Raw genomic sequence first — 15672 nt, 5'->3', positions numbered from 1 at the left:
AGAAGTACCTTTTAAGCATTCCTATTTATTTACATACACAAAAGAATAATGCAGAGACGGTTGCAGGGAAGATATTCCCCCCCTCCCCCTCTCGGAATGTCTTGGCACTTTTTCGACAGCAGAACAGCTCATGTCTCGTCTTCGCTCAGCAGCATGTTGGGTATGCCCTTAGTGATGGGAAATTCCCGTCCCGTGTCCGGGCATTTCAATACACCTTCTATCACCTCCACCTATCAAAGAAGGAACGGAATCAGCTGGGAAAGAGCGATCCAGGTTTAGGGTGTGGGGGAGGAGGAGGACGAGAACACACAGCTGCTTTTTCAGAAGAGAAACAGCATTCTCCTGACTTGGCTGGGCGTGTTCCATGAATTAAGGGAGAAAGAAGTAAAGCGTCAAACCTCCATCAAGACGTGATGCACTTTCCGAAGAAAATCTTCGTTTTTCTCGTAGTCGGTGATGGGCTCAGAGGGGAGATCTGACCGGTGACCCAACTGCGAAAGGAATGAAGACCAGGTGTCATTGTCACAAGCTCACCTCCAGGGACGAGTATATCCCCCATCTACTGTATGCTGTAAGGGAGTCCTTGACTTATGACACAATTGAGGCCGGGACACAGGTCGCTAAGCGAGGCAGTCATTAAGTGAGGCATCATGTGACCACATCCAATTTTATGACTTTTTTCTGTGGTCATTAAGCAAATCACACAGTCGTTAAGTGAATCCTGTTTCCCCCATTGATTTTGCTTGTCAGCAGCCAGCTTGGAAGGTCGCAAATGGTGATCATGTAACTCTGGGATGCTGCAACCATTGTAAATACATGCCGGTTGCCAAATGCCTGAATTTTGATCATGTGACCATGGGGATGCTGCGACGGTTGTAAGTGCGAGGACCAGTCGTAAGTCACTTTTTCCACTGCTGTCATAACTTCGAACAGCCGCTAAGCGAATGGTCTAAAGCCGAGGACTACCTGTTAGTTGTCTGTTACCAATAAGCTTCAAAGGGACATCTGGCTTCTCTAGAGGGGGCTTGAAACATGATCCCAAACTCAGCCCCTCCCTACACACAGTTGACAATTCTGTCCTTGTTTTCTCCTCCTGCTTCCTCTGCAATCTGTCTCTTTTTCATGAACATCCTTGGCTACCTACACAGTTTGTCTCCATCAGTCACATTAAGTTCCTTTCAAGATTTTGTTTCCTTCGCCATCCCATCAGTTTAGGTCTCTGCTAAGAGCGATCTGTCCTTTCAGCAGCCAAACCGGGGGGAGGAGGAGGAGGAACAGACAAGGAGAATGAAGCTAACTCCCATCCACATTTGGTTCTGCTGGGGATGACCTCCCACAAATATTTCGGGGGGAAAATACTGCCCTCAACGCAAAGCAGTATTGGTTCCCTGTCACTCGTACCTAACATCTGCTCTAGCTCCTTTTGTGACATACCTTTTATTAAAAGGCACCAGCTTGCGCGAGCTGCAGCACTACGCACCTGATGATGTGAGCGCAGCTTACAAAAGCCGATGCCTTTTAATAAAATGTATTAAATCAGTAAAGGTGCTACCAGACTCCTCTTGAGTTTCGGCTACCAAAAACTAATATGGCTCTCCAAGGAGGAGGAGGAGGAGGAGGAGGAGGAGGAGGAGGAGGAGGAAATGGAAATCAGGTGACCCACGTGACATCCCACAAGCACAACAGAGATACGTCTACTAGAGAAACCCCTCACTATGCTTGTGAGACAATGCTGAGTTGATCCCTGATAATTCCAATAGAGTACACAGTACTCCTTCCTCCTATTTTCCTCACAACAACCCTGAGATTTAGGTTGGGCTGAAAGAAGGTGACTGACACAGTCTCCCTGTGAGCTTCCATGCCGGAGGGTGGACTCAAAGCCAGATCTTCCTAGTCTTCCTTCAGCCTGAACCAATAGGAATTGGGCAGCAGAGAAGCCTCAATAAATACATACTACATTCATGTACAGGTAAGTCACAATTAGCGTGAGTTCAGATAGCATGAAATTCTATTTAGTGCGACTTATAAACTGATACCAGGTTGGGTTTAATAAGAGCCAGAATTCAGTTAGTGTGAGGCTAGTGTGTGAGCAGTTGCCCTTGGGGTTTCAGATGTTAATTCCGGTTTGTGCCAAGGGGAGAAGAGGACGTTTCTGTTCAAGGAAAGCTCAAAAAAGAGGCTGATTTTGAAGAATACAGGCTATAGCAGCTACACTTTGGTACGGATTTATCCTCTTTTACTGTTATACAGTATTTCATTAACGAACACATAAAAACCTATGTTTAAAAAATTTAATTGCCTATTTCCACCGAGCTGGAACCAATTCCCCTATTTTCCGTAGAAAGATCACTTCGAACAGCGCGACTTCAAATAACGCAACCAATTTGTGGGATTCATTAACCGCACTAATTGGGACCTGTTTTCAAGCATAGGTTTGTTCATATTCCTAAATCAGAGACTTTTTGATTGCAGCAGAATAGAATTGCAATAAATAGATTTTATCACCACGGTTCCCCGGGGCAACTTGCAAGAAAGGAAATATAAAAATATTGAAAAACATACACATGTTCAAGAACGCAACGCAATGATTTATAACAACCAGCTGACTAGACGAAGGAAGACCTGGATCACTGTTTTCTCTGTTCTGCCTTTCTCCCTCTGCACCCCGAGGCCAGCTGAGGACTTACACTTTCTGCAGCCTCCATCAGAGCCGCCCACTCAATTTTGGGCACCATCCGTGCCGTGAAATCTGGGTTGAAATCGATGTTGTTCACCTTCACCTCTGTAGCCTGCGGGCCAAAAAGAGAGAAAGGTCACACGTTTCTTCCCCTATTACCCCAGGAAACGCTTAACCCGAATTACGATGGTTATGGGGCACGCCTCAGGCCCAATCAAGCAGGCTGCAATTCTTATTCCCATTCTTCCCAGGCAGAATGATCCACAGCCAGGCTGGGGATGATGGGATGAGGAGGACTAAGCCGGGAGGCTCCAATGGGGGGGGTGTTAGATTTGGGGCCACCAGACCCACCTCAAAGGGCAGCCCAGTTTTGTCTCCCTCTGCTGCCATCTCGTGCCCATCCGGATTTCTAAAACTAACAAACCTAAGGGAGGGGGCGGTTGGGGATGATGGGAGTTGTAATCCAGCACAGCCGGAGAATGCAGAACTGGGGGAGCTTAGCTGGGGGATGGGGCTCGGAGTCCAGCTCCTACCAGGGGCAAGACTGGAGAGGCCGGCCCGAAGCGATGGGCTATGTAGTCCAGCCTACCAGGAAGCATGGGCTGGGGAAACAGGCTTTGCAACCCTCGTTACCTTTATGAGAAGGGGAAACCCTCCTCCGGGTCGCACGCCCCGCACGTGAGACGTGAGCATGTTGTGGGTCAAGAGTTTCATGTTTTCAGTCCGCGAGCACGCAGGGAGCAGAGCGTGCGCACGCGGGTATCCATTCCGGACCACTTCCGGTTTGGGGGGGAAAAGCCGCCGGCCCCTCCCACCCATTTTCGGCGACCTTGTGCAACGGTCGCTTTGGTCCCCCGGGAAACGCGACCCGCGCGCGAGACAGTTCCGGGCGGCGATAAAAGCCGCATTTTGCCGCCGAGAGGCCACCTTGGCCCAACATAACCCCGCTTTAATTAAGAACTTTTTAACATCCCCATCTTGGATTTTATATATTTATCTGTATATTTATATTATTTAAGAATAATGGTTTTATTGTAGTTTAACTTGTATTTATTTTAGTTTTATTGCAAATCACCCAGAGTCACTCTCAGGTGAGATGGGCGGTGGCGAAATTTCAATATTTATTCATTTGTTTGTTTTGCGCGCGCCCGTTTGCAACCAACTCCTTGCTCCTTTTTTTTTTTGCCTGCCAGAAAGTTTTTGTCCAAGTGAATTGCATAATCGCAAGGATGTTTTGCAATGCATGCAACATGACACAGCTGGGCAATGTTCATGTCGCTGATGAACAAAGGTTCGCAGGGTTTGCCCGGGAGGATTTATCTGCCGTCCGGAAAAAACTTTTTGGAGATCGCTAGCGGCGGGCCAAAAAGGCCCAAGAGCCGCCTTGTCCGTTTTCCGTCGGAAAACAGCTTCCTCCAACCGGGCGCTCTTGCACTACAAGCCCCATCTTATCCCAGGCTTTACCTGCGAAGGCTGGGGATGCTGGGCTTTTAAAAAACGCCAAGCCACTTAACAAAAAAAAGAGGGCGAAGGTCGCAACGGTTCATATCTTTCCTCCCCAGTCATGCAATTCCCGACCTGGTGAAAGCCTATGCCAGTCTGTTGCAATTCCCAAACTTTTCTTTTTTGCAAAGGAGGAGACTCCCTGGCTACAAAGCATGGCCCAGCTGGTGTTGCTAATAATAATAATAATAGTAATAATAATAATATGAATTTATTTTATTCGCCGCCCCCCCTTTTGCAGCCCATTTCCCACCCGCCTTTGCGGAGGGGCTGGCCGCGTGCACGCCCCGCAATTGCAGGGCCGAAGGGGGGCCGCGCGCGCGAGCCGGGCGGCGGGGCAGAAAGAGCGAGAGGGAGAACTTCAAAGGTCGGGCGTTGCCATGGCCGCTGTCACTCACGGGATTTCCATGGCAACGGGCTGGAACCGGGCGGGGGCGCTGGGGCGAGCGTATGCAGGTTCCCTGCTTGCAAACCGCGGGGGGACCCGACGGGCCTTCACAGCGGGTGCTGCGGCCATGGCGGCCCTCAAGGTGAGTGCAAACGTCGGGGCCCCTTTTTGCACGTCCCGAATCCTTGCAAGGACCCGCTGCGCGGATGAGGAAGCCGCCCCCCCGCTGCAAACTCAGCCCCAGCAACCTTGCGCCTCTGCAACCGGTGGGTGCCAAAGGGCATCGCTCATGGTCTGCGCGCTGTTTGGACTCTGCCTCCCGATCAGCAAGCAAGCAAGCTCGGTGCATGAGCCCCCATACCTGCCTGCTGATTTATGGATAATCGATATGCATGCTATATGATAGCTGTGCTATCAGCTGCGTTATGAAACCTACCTCCTCAAATAGGTATTTTGTATATCCGGCGTAGTAAGTATGGATAAAGCTTCGCTTCTGGCTTTCTTTAGATTGCCAATAAACAAGGAGAAATGGGCATTCCTTTCTTTCTTTCCATGGCAAATAAATAAAGAGAAATGGGCATTTCTTTCTTTCTTTAGATGGCAAATAAATAAAGAGAAATAGACATTTCTTTCTTCAGGTTGCAAATAAATAAAGAGCAATAGACATTGCTTCTTTTAGATTGCAAATAAAGAGAAATTGACATTCCTTTCTTTCTTCAGATTGCAAATAAATAAAGAGAAATTGACATTCCTTTCTTCAGATTGCAAATAAATAAAGAGAAATTGACATTCTTTCTTTAGACTGCAAATAAAGAGAAATGGACATTTCTTTCTTATTTATGTATTTATGTGTCATACTTACATGGCCACCCATCTCATAAAACGTGACTCTGGGTGGCATACAATCAATCCATAAAACCAAATTTTAAAAGCGTTCAACAAATACAAAAATTATAATAATTATTAAAAGGCTAGGAGAGAGCGTCTGATATCACAAACAACGGAACCACCTCATCAATACAAACTCCAGTCCGTATGAAACAGGCCAACACAAAGCACCACTAAATTCTTCCTATAGATTGCAAATGAACAGAAAGAGTCATCAACGTGTTTTTCTACCTCATTGCAGTGGGTCGCCCTGGGCGGTCCATGGGGTGCATATGCCTTGCTTTACAGGGCATCGCCCTAAACGGGCTGGTTCCTCTTAGCAATTAGTCTGGGCATTTGAAAGCCCCCCCTTTGCCCCATAGAAAGCAGGTTCTCCCTGAAGCTCAGCTTTAATTTATTGGGAATTATGGAGGAAAACTAGCTTCACAGGCAGGTTGCCCTATGGGATATCAGCTCTGGGGCTGTGTAATAAAAAGCCTTGTTTTCCATAGAGGGCAATTTCTGCCCCAGAGAATTCCAGCCTTTGGGCAGTGAGCCTCCATAGGAAGCAGTGACCCCAAAGGGAACGGGCATTGACCCACATGGGGCTGGGGCTGTTTATGTAAAATCTCCAGTCGCTTCTCTGCCCCAAAAAGTGCCAGCCAGATCTGTCATTCTGCCTTCTCCGAATGTGCAGGGGTTCCCTGAGGCCTGAAAAATATTTCAAGGGTTCCTCCAGGGTCAAAAGGTTGAGAAAAGCTGATCTAGATCTATTTGGGGGTTCTTGAGTTCCCGCAAGCCAACGGGCTGGTTATAGATTGAGGTTTTCTTTGCAAGACCTCCAAGATAGCTTGAATTTGGGCTTTGGCATCCGCCCCAGGGTGGGAAGAAGAAGCTGTTTTTGCTTTCTTTTTTTAAAAAAATATTTTTTATTAAAAGTTTTAACTACAATAATAAAAGAGAATACAAACTAGAAAGAGAATAAAAGGGGCAAGAAAGCAGAAAAGAAGTATATGGAAAGAAAAGGGGGGGGGAAATTAAAAAGCAACTTGCCACCCTCATCACGACAAGTAGAAACAGTTTCACTGTTTCCCCACCTCCTCTTAATTAACAGATATAAAACACTTCATCCCTTAACTCTTAACTATAGGCAAGTCCTGTTTTTGCTTTCTTTTGACAGGTTGGGGACAAATTACCTAGCGTGGAGGTCTATGAGGGAGACCCTTCAAATAAAGTGAACTTGTCCAGCCTCTTCAAGGGCAAAAAGGGCATTCTTTTTGGGGTGCCCGGAGCCTTCACCCCAGGGTGTTCCAAGGTGAGTAACAGCATCCGGGATCCTATTTCACAGTCCCGCACCGAGTTGGAAATTGGAGGATGGGGGGCAGCCCAAAGCGTCACAGAGCCTGAAGCAAAGTTTTCAGAACTTTCCTAACTTTTTCCCCCTTCCCCCCCCCCCACATCTGTCAATCGCAGACCCATCTGCCCGGCTATGTGGAGAAAGCAGGACAGCTGAAGGGCAAAGGGGTGGAGATCATTGCTTGCTTATCCGTCAATGATATCTTTGTCATGAATGAGTGGGGGAAGGCACACCATGCAGAAGGAAAGGTAAGAAAAAAGGGAGGGTGGATGGGAGATTCCACACCCCCCCTTCGTTCTTTCCAAGCCACAAAGGGTTGGAAAGACTTTAAAGCAAGGGGGTTGGGATTCTGCCCATGCTTCGGGAGGAGAACTTCCCAAAAACACAACGGGACAGGACCGACATTGGCAGAAGCCGGTGGAAGGAAGGCTAGGTTTGAAAACGGAAGATTGGGGTGGGGGCTGTGGGAAAAAAAATCCAGAAATCTGCCCCCCCCCCCCATGCAGGCAGCCAGGCAGAGGCTCAGATGCTCCTGATGTCTCTGTCCTAAGCCCCTCCCCGTTTTCTTTCCTAGTCACATGACACAGAAGTATTATTAAGGGTTGCAAAGAATTCCGAAACCCATGCTGTGCAGGCTTTTTCACCTTGTGTCTTTTTAAATCACGCATCTCACCCAGTGTTTCTCAACCTTGGCAGCTTTCAGACGGGTGGACTTCAACTCCCAGAATTCCCCAGCCAGCAGAATTCTGGGAGTTGAAGTCCACCCGTCTGAAAGCTGCCAAGGTTGAGAAACACTGATCTAACCTTTATGGTGGCAACTGTCTTGTTTGGAAGCACATGTGGGAGATGTAAGAAGACACCTGGCAACCAGAAATACTGTTTTTCAGCATTTGCACCGTGCAAGGTTATGCAAGATGCCTCTTGTTGCTCAAGCTTATATAACTGAACATGATTCATAATTCATCGTGCCTTCACCAGATGTCCCAGATTGGAAGATTCAGAGAAATGCTGATCTTGGTATCTTGGTTTAGATCAGCCTTCCCACCCACCCTTTCTTTTCTTTTCTTTTTCTTCTATGCACTCATTCTGGGATTTATTTGCAGCAGGTTTTCTTTTCTTCCTCTGGAGAAATCTACAAAAGGTGCTGCCTAATTATAATCCTTCACATGCCAGAGAGGGAAAAACAGTTATTTTTCATTGGCCTGAGGTTTTTCAGAGATGTTGGCTGCAATCATTAGGATGGTGTAAATAGGATGTGGGAATGACCTTGGGAGACAGGGGGAAGACTCACAGACTTGCAGTTTTGCAAGATTCTGTTAATGGAACCTTACAATAAAGATAGACTCCTGGTTGTGCTTCTTGGCTGGACTGCCTCGAAGGGCTGGCATCAATCTTGCAAGACTGAAAGTACTTCTTCCTTTCCTTTTAATCTCTGGACAACTAGGGAGGGTCCCTTCTGAAACACTTCCAATGCCTCGTCTCCTTTGGTGGGCTGAGAAACCTTTTACATGCCGATTGTCACGTAATGTGTGTAATCTGTGGCTCTTCTTCCTGTCTCCCAAGGTCATTCCCACATACCATTACAGATGGGGAAGGCTGTTCCAGAGCACCAAATCTGGAACCCAGGTGTAATGGCACGTGGGAAAGACCTTGGGAGACTGAGCCCAGTTCAGTTCAATTTTATTACAGTCACTGACCAGTACAAGATACAATTCTGTAAAGATATACGCATTAGCCTTAAAATATGAACCATCTGATTTAAAATAATTTTAAATTTGAATTTACAAATTCCAATTAAATGTTAAAATATGTATAGATCGCAATGTAAATGAGCCCTTTAATCAAATTTAAAAACAATCTTATTAATTTACATTATCATGGCTAATATTCTATCTGTCTCTGGGCCCAGAGACGCTGCCTGGGGAATGGTCAGATAAGAGATGGCATAGCCCACAGCTAGATAGCGGGCAGAGCAAGAGGCTCAGAAGGGACCCTCCCAATTTCTCAGGCTGTAAAGGAGACGGGGGCGGAATTGGACTTTCAGACTTGCAAGATTCTGTTAATGTAGCCTTACAATAAAGTAGAATTAGCTCATCTGGTCGTGATTCCTATCTGGTCTACCTATTAAGGCTGACATCAATCTTGCAAGTCTGAAAGTACAATCCCCCCCCACCGTCTCCTTTAAAGCCCAAGAAACTAGGGAGGGTCCCTTCTGAGCCTCTTTCTCCGCCCATTATGCAGCTGTGGGCTAAGCTGCCTCTTATCTGAGGCAGTGCCTTGGCAGTGTCTCTTCACCCCATCTCCCAAGGTCTTTCCCACGTGCCATTACACCAGCTTAGTTCAGGCAGCTGTGAGGGTTTGAAGGCCCGTGTTCTCTCAAACACACCTACCCTCCTTTCTCGGATGAATTCAGTCACTGTCAAGGATGCCATTAGCCGCTGCCAGTCAGGGGAGAAGAACTGTAATAAATGAACCTTTCTGCCAGGTATCCAAATTGATTGCTTTGAGGCAAAGCTTTCAGAACCTTTTTGCCTTACAAAAGCACCGGTACAGTCATGCCGGAAGTGGGTAGCTATTCGTCAAGTATTTTCTTTTCCTGTTCTCACGTCCTGCAGTGAATCCCCCCCCCCTCGCTTCCACTCCCCAGCAGAATGCAACTTTGGAACAGCTACATCTATTTTCCCATAGTAAAGTTGCAGTGAGGCCACATCTCTATGGCTGGAGGCTCTCAACTAGCAAACTTTATGTCTTATTCCTAAGGAATGTGAGTTAATGAGCCTGATGGGTGGGGCGAGAGCCGAACCCCAGGAGATAAAGACCTTTTTATCCATAATTGGGAGGGCCTTTGTGGCTGCCTGCTTTGAGTTCCCAGAGGGGAGATGCATGGAAGTTGGGCACAGATCTCAGCGAATGAAAAGCAGTGATTTATCTTGCCGCCCTTCCCCAAGGCAAAATAATTTGATTTTCAAATTTCTGCACGGTATGTGCTTTGGCCCTTAGGTGCCAAAAACCTAGGGAATCTTGCCTAATGTGCCATAACCGTGCCCAGATAAATGTGCTAAGACATTTTCCTTCTCTTCCCTTTTTGGCTTTATTTTTCCTTTAAAACTTTTCTGCCAATAATTTGGCATTTTTCCACTAGGAAGAGGAAGCTAAGAGCCTAACTCATGGCTGGGAGAGGTCTTAACCAAGGAAGAACGGGTGGCCAGGGCTTGTATCTAAAGCAAAGGGGTGTGGGCACCTCCTTTCTTTAATTGGGGCGTAGTTCCAAGCTCCTGGTGCTTGGAAGACCGAGTTGCATCATGCTAGGATTGAGAATGTTGTTCCTTAAGCAATCGCTTTGAAACAGATTGACCATTTTAACATCCAAATAATCTTTCTGGATCAAATGACAAAGGCTGCTCAGCCAGTATTGTGTTGCCAGCAGAGGACACCACCCCTTCCTGTCTGAAATCTGAAAAACGGAATATGATGATCTTAGACCAGTGTTTCTCAACCTTGGCCATTTTAAGATGTGTGGACTTTAACTCCCAGAATTCCCCAGCCAGCATGGCTGGCTGGGGAATTCTGGGAGTTGAAGTCCACACATCTTAAAATGGCCAAGGTTGAGAAACACTGTCTTAGACTCACAGACTCACTGTCTTAGACTCACTTGGAATATAGCATAGAAGTAATCTAGTCCAACCCCTGCTTCTCTCCGTGATGCCTACCACTTGGCCTCTAGAGAGATGGCCCTTTTGAACGCAGAGATCTTGTGAACCTAATCCCACACTCCTTTGCCAGGCCAGTACTTGGTGTGGATGCTTCTGATCACGTCGGGCAGATAATTACGCCGGGCGTCTTGTGGCAGAGAGTTCCGTCAACTGCGTGCTCTTTAGCGCCATCCTGCCTTTAACTAGCCAGCCTTGTTCCCTTGAGAAGTCATTCCCTGGGAGGCTCGTACGCGGGGCACAAAGATTTCCTTTAATAGACCCGCACAAAACGATCCGTGCGTTTCTGCCTTCCTGTCCGATACGTAGATCGAAGAATTGGCATTCAGGCCGGAAAGCTTGTCAGTTCACTTGGGCTGTATCGTACCCGTGGCAGTGTGATTGACAGCTGAAACCGCTCCTGCCCTCCAAGACTGAAAGGGGCTTTGCATTCAGCCGATTTCCTGACCACCAGAGGTGACTTGAACTTGTGGTTAGGCAAGCAGCACAGCAGAGAAGGGTCCTCTCTGCTGCAGGCCGGCAAAGGAAATGGTGCTAGAAAGAGCAACAGAGGAATGCGGGCAGCCCCCTCGGGGAGGCCGATACACTCGCCGGCTGTTCAGATTTGCAGCGGTGTTTCCCTGAACGCTTTCTAAACCACCACCCTTCCGTGGCGGCGTTCCAGCCCAGCATCCTTGGCTGAGGCAGGAATAGCTCCCCATCTTATTTTTTAAATTGGGATTTGCTTTCTCTCCTTCACAGGTGCGGATGCTGGCTGACCCAACAGGGGCGTTTGGAAAGGTACGGAAATCTCCAGGGGCAAGGCGTTGTGGCTCGGGCACTGGCCTAGGACAGGGGAGGCCCAGGGTGCTAGAATCAATGGAAGAGTCCCCAAAGATCATCTAGTCCCGTGTTTCTCAACCTTGGCAACTTTAAGCTGTGTGGACTTCAACTCCCAGAACTCCTCAGCCAACATGCTGGCTAGGGAATTCTGGGAGTTGAAGTCCACCCCTCTTAAAGCATGCTGGCTGGGGAATTCTGGGAGCTGAAGTCCACCCCTCTTAAAGCATGCTGGCTGGGGAATTCTGGGAGCTGAAGTCCACCCCTCTTAAAGCATGCTGGCTGGGGAATTCTGGGAGCTGAAGTCCACCCCTCTTAAAGCATGCTGGCTGGGGAATTCTGGGAGCTGAAGTCCACCCCTCTTAAAGCATGCTGGCTGGGGAATTCTGGGAGGCGAAACAGGATGTTTTGTATACATTTAAATGAAGTCGAGCTAGGTTGAGGCGTGGATTCTCAACCACGGAAACTCCAAGGGTGACTTTGGGCTGGTGATGTATTCTAACCCGGCCTACCTTAAAGGGCTGCAGTGAGGATAAAAGGATGGGAGGTTCCCCTTGAGCAGCTGGAGGGAAGCCGGGCTAGAAATTGAGTCAGTAAAGTTGGCTTCTTTGCTCCCTTGCAGCATCAAGGCAAAGGTGGGGACTTTGTGGAGGGGACAGACTTGGCTAAAGGGGTTCCCTCTTTCTTGCTTCGGAGTTGATTTATAAACTGCTTTTTTGGGACAAGATTTGGCGGCGGGGAGAGTTAAGCCTCACTTGCAAAGGGAAATTACACTCTTGGGGTTAAGGAATTTGTGGATCAATAGAAACAGGACCTTGTTTAAAGCCAGAAGTTGATGGACTTGAATGGCAGACATCCCTCTTGCTCCCCCCTTCCCCTCCAATTCTCCTTCCTTCCTTCCTTCCTTCCTTCCTTCCATCCATCCATCTCCCCTTCCCCTCCAATCCTTCCTTCTTTTATTTCTCTCCCGTTCCCCTTCCCTCCTTCTCCTCCCTCCCTCCCTTCCTCTGTCTCCCTTTCCCCTGCAACTCTTTTTTCCTTCCTTCCTTCCTTCCTTCCTTCCTTCCTTCCTTCCTTCCTTCCTTCCTTCCTTCCTTCCTTCCTTCCTTCCTTCCTTCCTTCCTTCCTTCCTTCCGTAAAATCAAAGCTGAAGATACAAAGAGAAACAACTGCACCCATTAATCCATGTTTATTCTCCTAGACGCTGAAGCTCAACCCCAATTTTGCTTCCTCCCACAGGCCACTAACCTCTTGCTGGACAAGGAATCTCTTCGGGAGTTGTTCGGGACAAACCGATCCAAAAGGTCTTAGAACCAGAATTCGGGGGGGGGGGGGTGTCAAGTCTTCCCTCCACGTGCAATGCTGAAGAAATGATGGGTCAGCACCCCCAGGCTTCGAGTGCCTGGAGATCCCTGGTCCACTTCTAAGACCTTTGTCTTCATTCAGCTCAGTAAATGACTTCATGGACATGAAGTTGTGTGAGAAATGGTCCAAAAGCTGCTCTCTCCCAGGATGCATTTTGACTTCTTAATCTAGCCTGCATTCCTGGGATTTCCTTGTGGTGCCTCATCCCAACCTGTTCCTGGTGGTCTCTCATCCAAATGCTAACCAAGCCTGGGCCTGCTAGTTGCTATTGGGGCTGAACTGTCATCTCCAGTATCCTCCATCGTTGATGACGTGAGCTGGGGCTGCTGGGAGTTGTAGTTCAGTGACCTGTGGGAAAGCACCTCAGCCCCACTGTCCCATTCAGCTGTCTTTCAAATCCCTCCCCATTTATTTTAAAGTTTCTTAAAAATAGGTGGAGCGGGTACATCAGCCAAAGGGTTGTGGGCACTTTGGGGCCTGTGAGCACCCTGTGGAAAACCCCAAAATTAGAATGGACCTTCTGGATTGCAATAAAGTATCACCACGCACACACGCACGCACTCACTTTGAAATGGCACGTGGGAAAGACCTTGGGAGACGGAGGAAAGAGACACTGCCAAGGGAACAGTCAGATAAGAGACGGCTTAGCCCTCAGCTGCATAAAGGGCAGAGAAAGAGGCTCAGGAGGGACCCTCCCTAAGTTATCGGACTGTAAAGGTAATGATGGGAGAATTGTACTTTCAGAGCAAGTTTGATATCAGCCTTAACAGGTAGACCAGACAGGAAACACGACCAGATGAGCTAATTCTACTTCATTGTAAAGCTATATTGACAGAATCTTGCAAGTCTGAAAGTATAATCCCCCCCATCTCCTTCACAGCCTGAGAAACGAGGGAGTGTCCCTCCTGAGCCTCTTTCCCCCCCCCCCATTATGCAGCTGCGGGCTCAGCCCTCTCTTATCTGACTGTTCCCTTGGCAGCACCTCTTTGCCCTGTCTCCCAAGGCCTTTCCCACATGCCATTACACACACACACTGTTTCCCTCCCCAATAATCCAGCCACTACAGGACAGCTTAAGTGGACCTCAGTTGAACCGGACCCTAGTTGAATCTTCCCAGCTGCTACCTCGATTTTTTCCCCTATCTCCAAAAGAGGCCCCCCTCGATCCTGCTGGAAAACCTGTCCTTTGCTCCAAGCTGTCTTTTTCCCATCTCCCTCCCCGTTTCACCCTCTTTCCACTCCATTTTTTAGGTTCTCCATGGTGGTGGAGGACAGCATAGTGAAGTCCCTTAACGTGGAAGAAGATGGGACAGGACTGTCCTGCAGCCTGGCTACCAACATCGTCTCTCAGCTGTGAGCCCCGGACGCCTGTTGGCCCTTGCCAATCTCAGCCCTGGTGGGAATCCACCCTCCACCGCCAGTTGGTTCCTACGAGAAGATGCCCCTCACAGGATTTGGGAATTGGCTCAAGATGGCGTGTGCATTTACATCAGTGTTTCTTGACCTTGGCCTTTTTAAGATGCGTGGACTTCAACTCCCAGAATTCCCCAGCCAGCATGCTGGCTGGGGAATTCTGGGAGTTGAAGTCCACACATCTTAAAGTGTAAAGTTGCCAAGGTTGAGGAACACTGGTGTACATAATTACTTTAACAACTTCTCTGTTGCGTTGATTGTTTATAAATAGCCTGAAATAAAACTCTGACATCTCGGTCTGTTTCTGTGGTGTGCATCAAGGGGCCATAACTCACATAGAAGAGCGGAAGTTAAAATTCTGCATTTCTTTTTTTCTCTTTTCTTTTTTTCTTACTCTTTTCATTTTCTATCCTTTTTTTTGCACAGTATTGTAACATTCTAATAAAAAATATATTTTTAAAAAGAGAAGTTACAGAGATTCTCAAACATCCTGAATGCAAAATCTGGAACTTCATGTTCCCCAGAAGAGGTGTTTTTGGGGCCAGCTTTCTAGAGATTCAGCAAACATCCATAGCTTTAACCTCTTAATTTTTCCAACTGATACCAGCACAGCGGGGTGTCTTTCCTTTAGTGGCGGGGGGGGGGGTGTGCACATCAAATTGTGCAACTTGTCTGTTAAATTAGAATCACTGATCGATAAGTTGAGCCTGCTCCAGATTGCTGCGCTGCAAGAAAAAAGTTCCACATTCCTATTCATTGTGCAAAACATCCTTCTGCTGCAGGAAGTTTCACAGCCGCCCTGCAACTGAGCACTCTAAAGCATATGTAGAGTTTTATCCCTCACTTGTGCTTGGATTGCCAGGAGCCAATAGCTTTGTCCCTCACTCGCCCAGAGTTGCGATGGGTGGTGACTAAATTTGAAGTACGTATCAAGCAAGCAAGCAAGGGGCTCCCAGAAAGTTACAAGGTGCTATTAAAATTAAATGACTTAAATTTTAAATAAATTGCATTAATTAAAGTTTAAACTTTTAATTAGAGTTTGAATTAAACTTTTAACTAAAGTTTAAATTAATTAAACTTAATTAAATGTTGGTTAAATTAAAATACCTTCTGCGACATTGGTTTTTTTCTACCTACCACTCTAACCATGTTTTGAATCTTCCCTCTCCTGAATGTGGACTTGCATACATGCCCTTGTTCAATTCTAAGCTTTATTTGACTCTCCATGTTTAGTGCATGGAGCAACTGGCTGAATTTGCAAACACCCATTTGCAAATGGAAGGCAGCTGAGCAGGGAACCAGCTTTGTAAGTGCCATCGAAGAGCACTGCTCTTGTGATGAATACCACGGTGTGGGCAATGTGTCAAGAGCAGTTGGAACTTCCTGCCTCATGATTCATGTTCCGTGGCCTGATTTGGAGCTTTTGAGTAATGACTGAAGGGAAAAAGGAGCCTGCTGACAAATAGGAGACCACAGGTCTGATGACGCTTTCTGAGGAGATGATGGAGAACTCACGGTGGCCTCTTGGCCCCTGACAACATTTCTGTCATTTTCCTGCAGCAAGTCAAGAAAAT

General features: G+C 47.4%; 2 protein-coding genes across 2 annotated transcripts; one reads left to right on the top strand and one right to left on the bottom strand.

The window, feature by feature from the left end:
* Positions 1–5: 5 nt before the first annotated feature.
* Positions 6–3472, bottom strand: TRMT112 (tRNA methyltransferase activator subunit 11-2). The gene is made up of 4 exons (XM_063316647.1): positions 3311–3472; positions 2688–2789; positions 399–491; positions 6–230 (listed from the first exon to the last, which is right to left on the bottom strand). Exons 1-4 carry the CDS (start codon positions 3389–3391, stop codon positions 129–131), a joined length of 378 nt encoding a protein of 125 aa, XP_063172717.1. The 5' UTR covers positions 3392–3472; the 3' UTR covers positions 6–128.
* Positions 3473–4517: 1045 nt separating this feature from the next.
* On the top strand, positions 4518–14331 carry PRDX5 (peroxiredoxin 5). The gene is made up of 6 exons (XM_063316867.1): positions 4518–4710; positions 6616–6750; positions 6909–7040; positions 11244–11282; positions 12561–12625; positions 13937–14331. Exons 1-6 carry the CDS (start codon positions 4561–4563, stop codon positions 14040–14042), a joined length of 627 nt encoding a protein of 208 aa, XP_063172937.1. The 5' UTR covers positions 4518–4560; the 3' UTR covers positions 14043–14331.
* Positions 14332–15672: the final 1341 nt, after the last annotated feature.

This window comes from Candoia aspera, chromosome 17 (genome assembly GCF_035149785.1).
Source record: "Candoia aspera isolate rCanAsp1 chromosome 17, rCanAsp1.hap2, whole genome shotgun sequence".
NCBI lineage: Eukaryota > Metazoa > Chordata > Lepidosauria > Squamata > Boidae > Candoia > Candoia aspera.
This window is presented reverse-complemented; position numbering and strand designations above follow the sequence as displayed.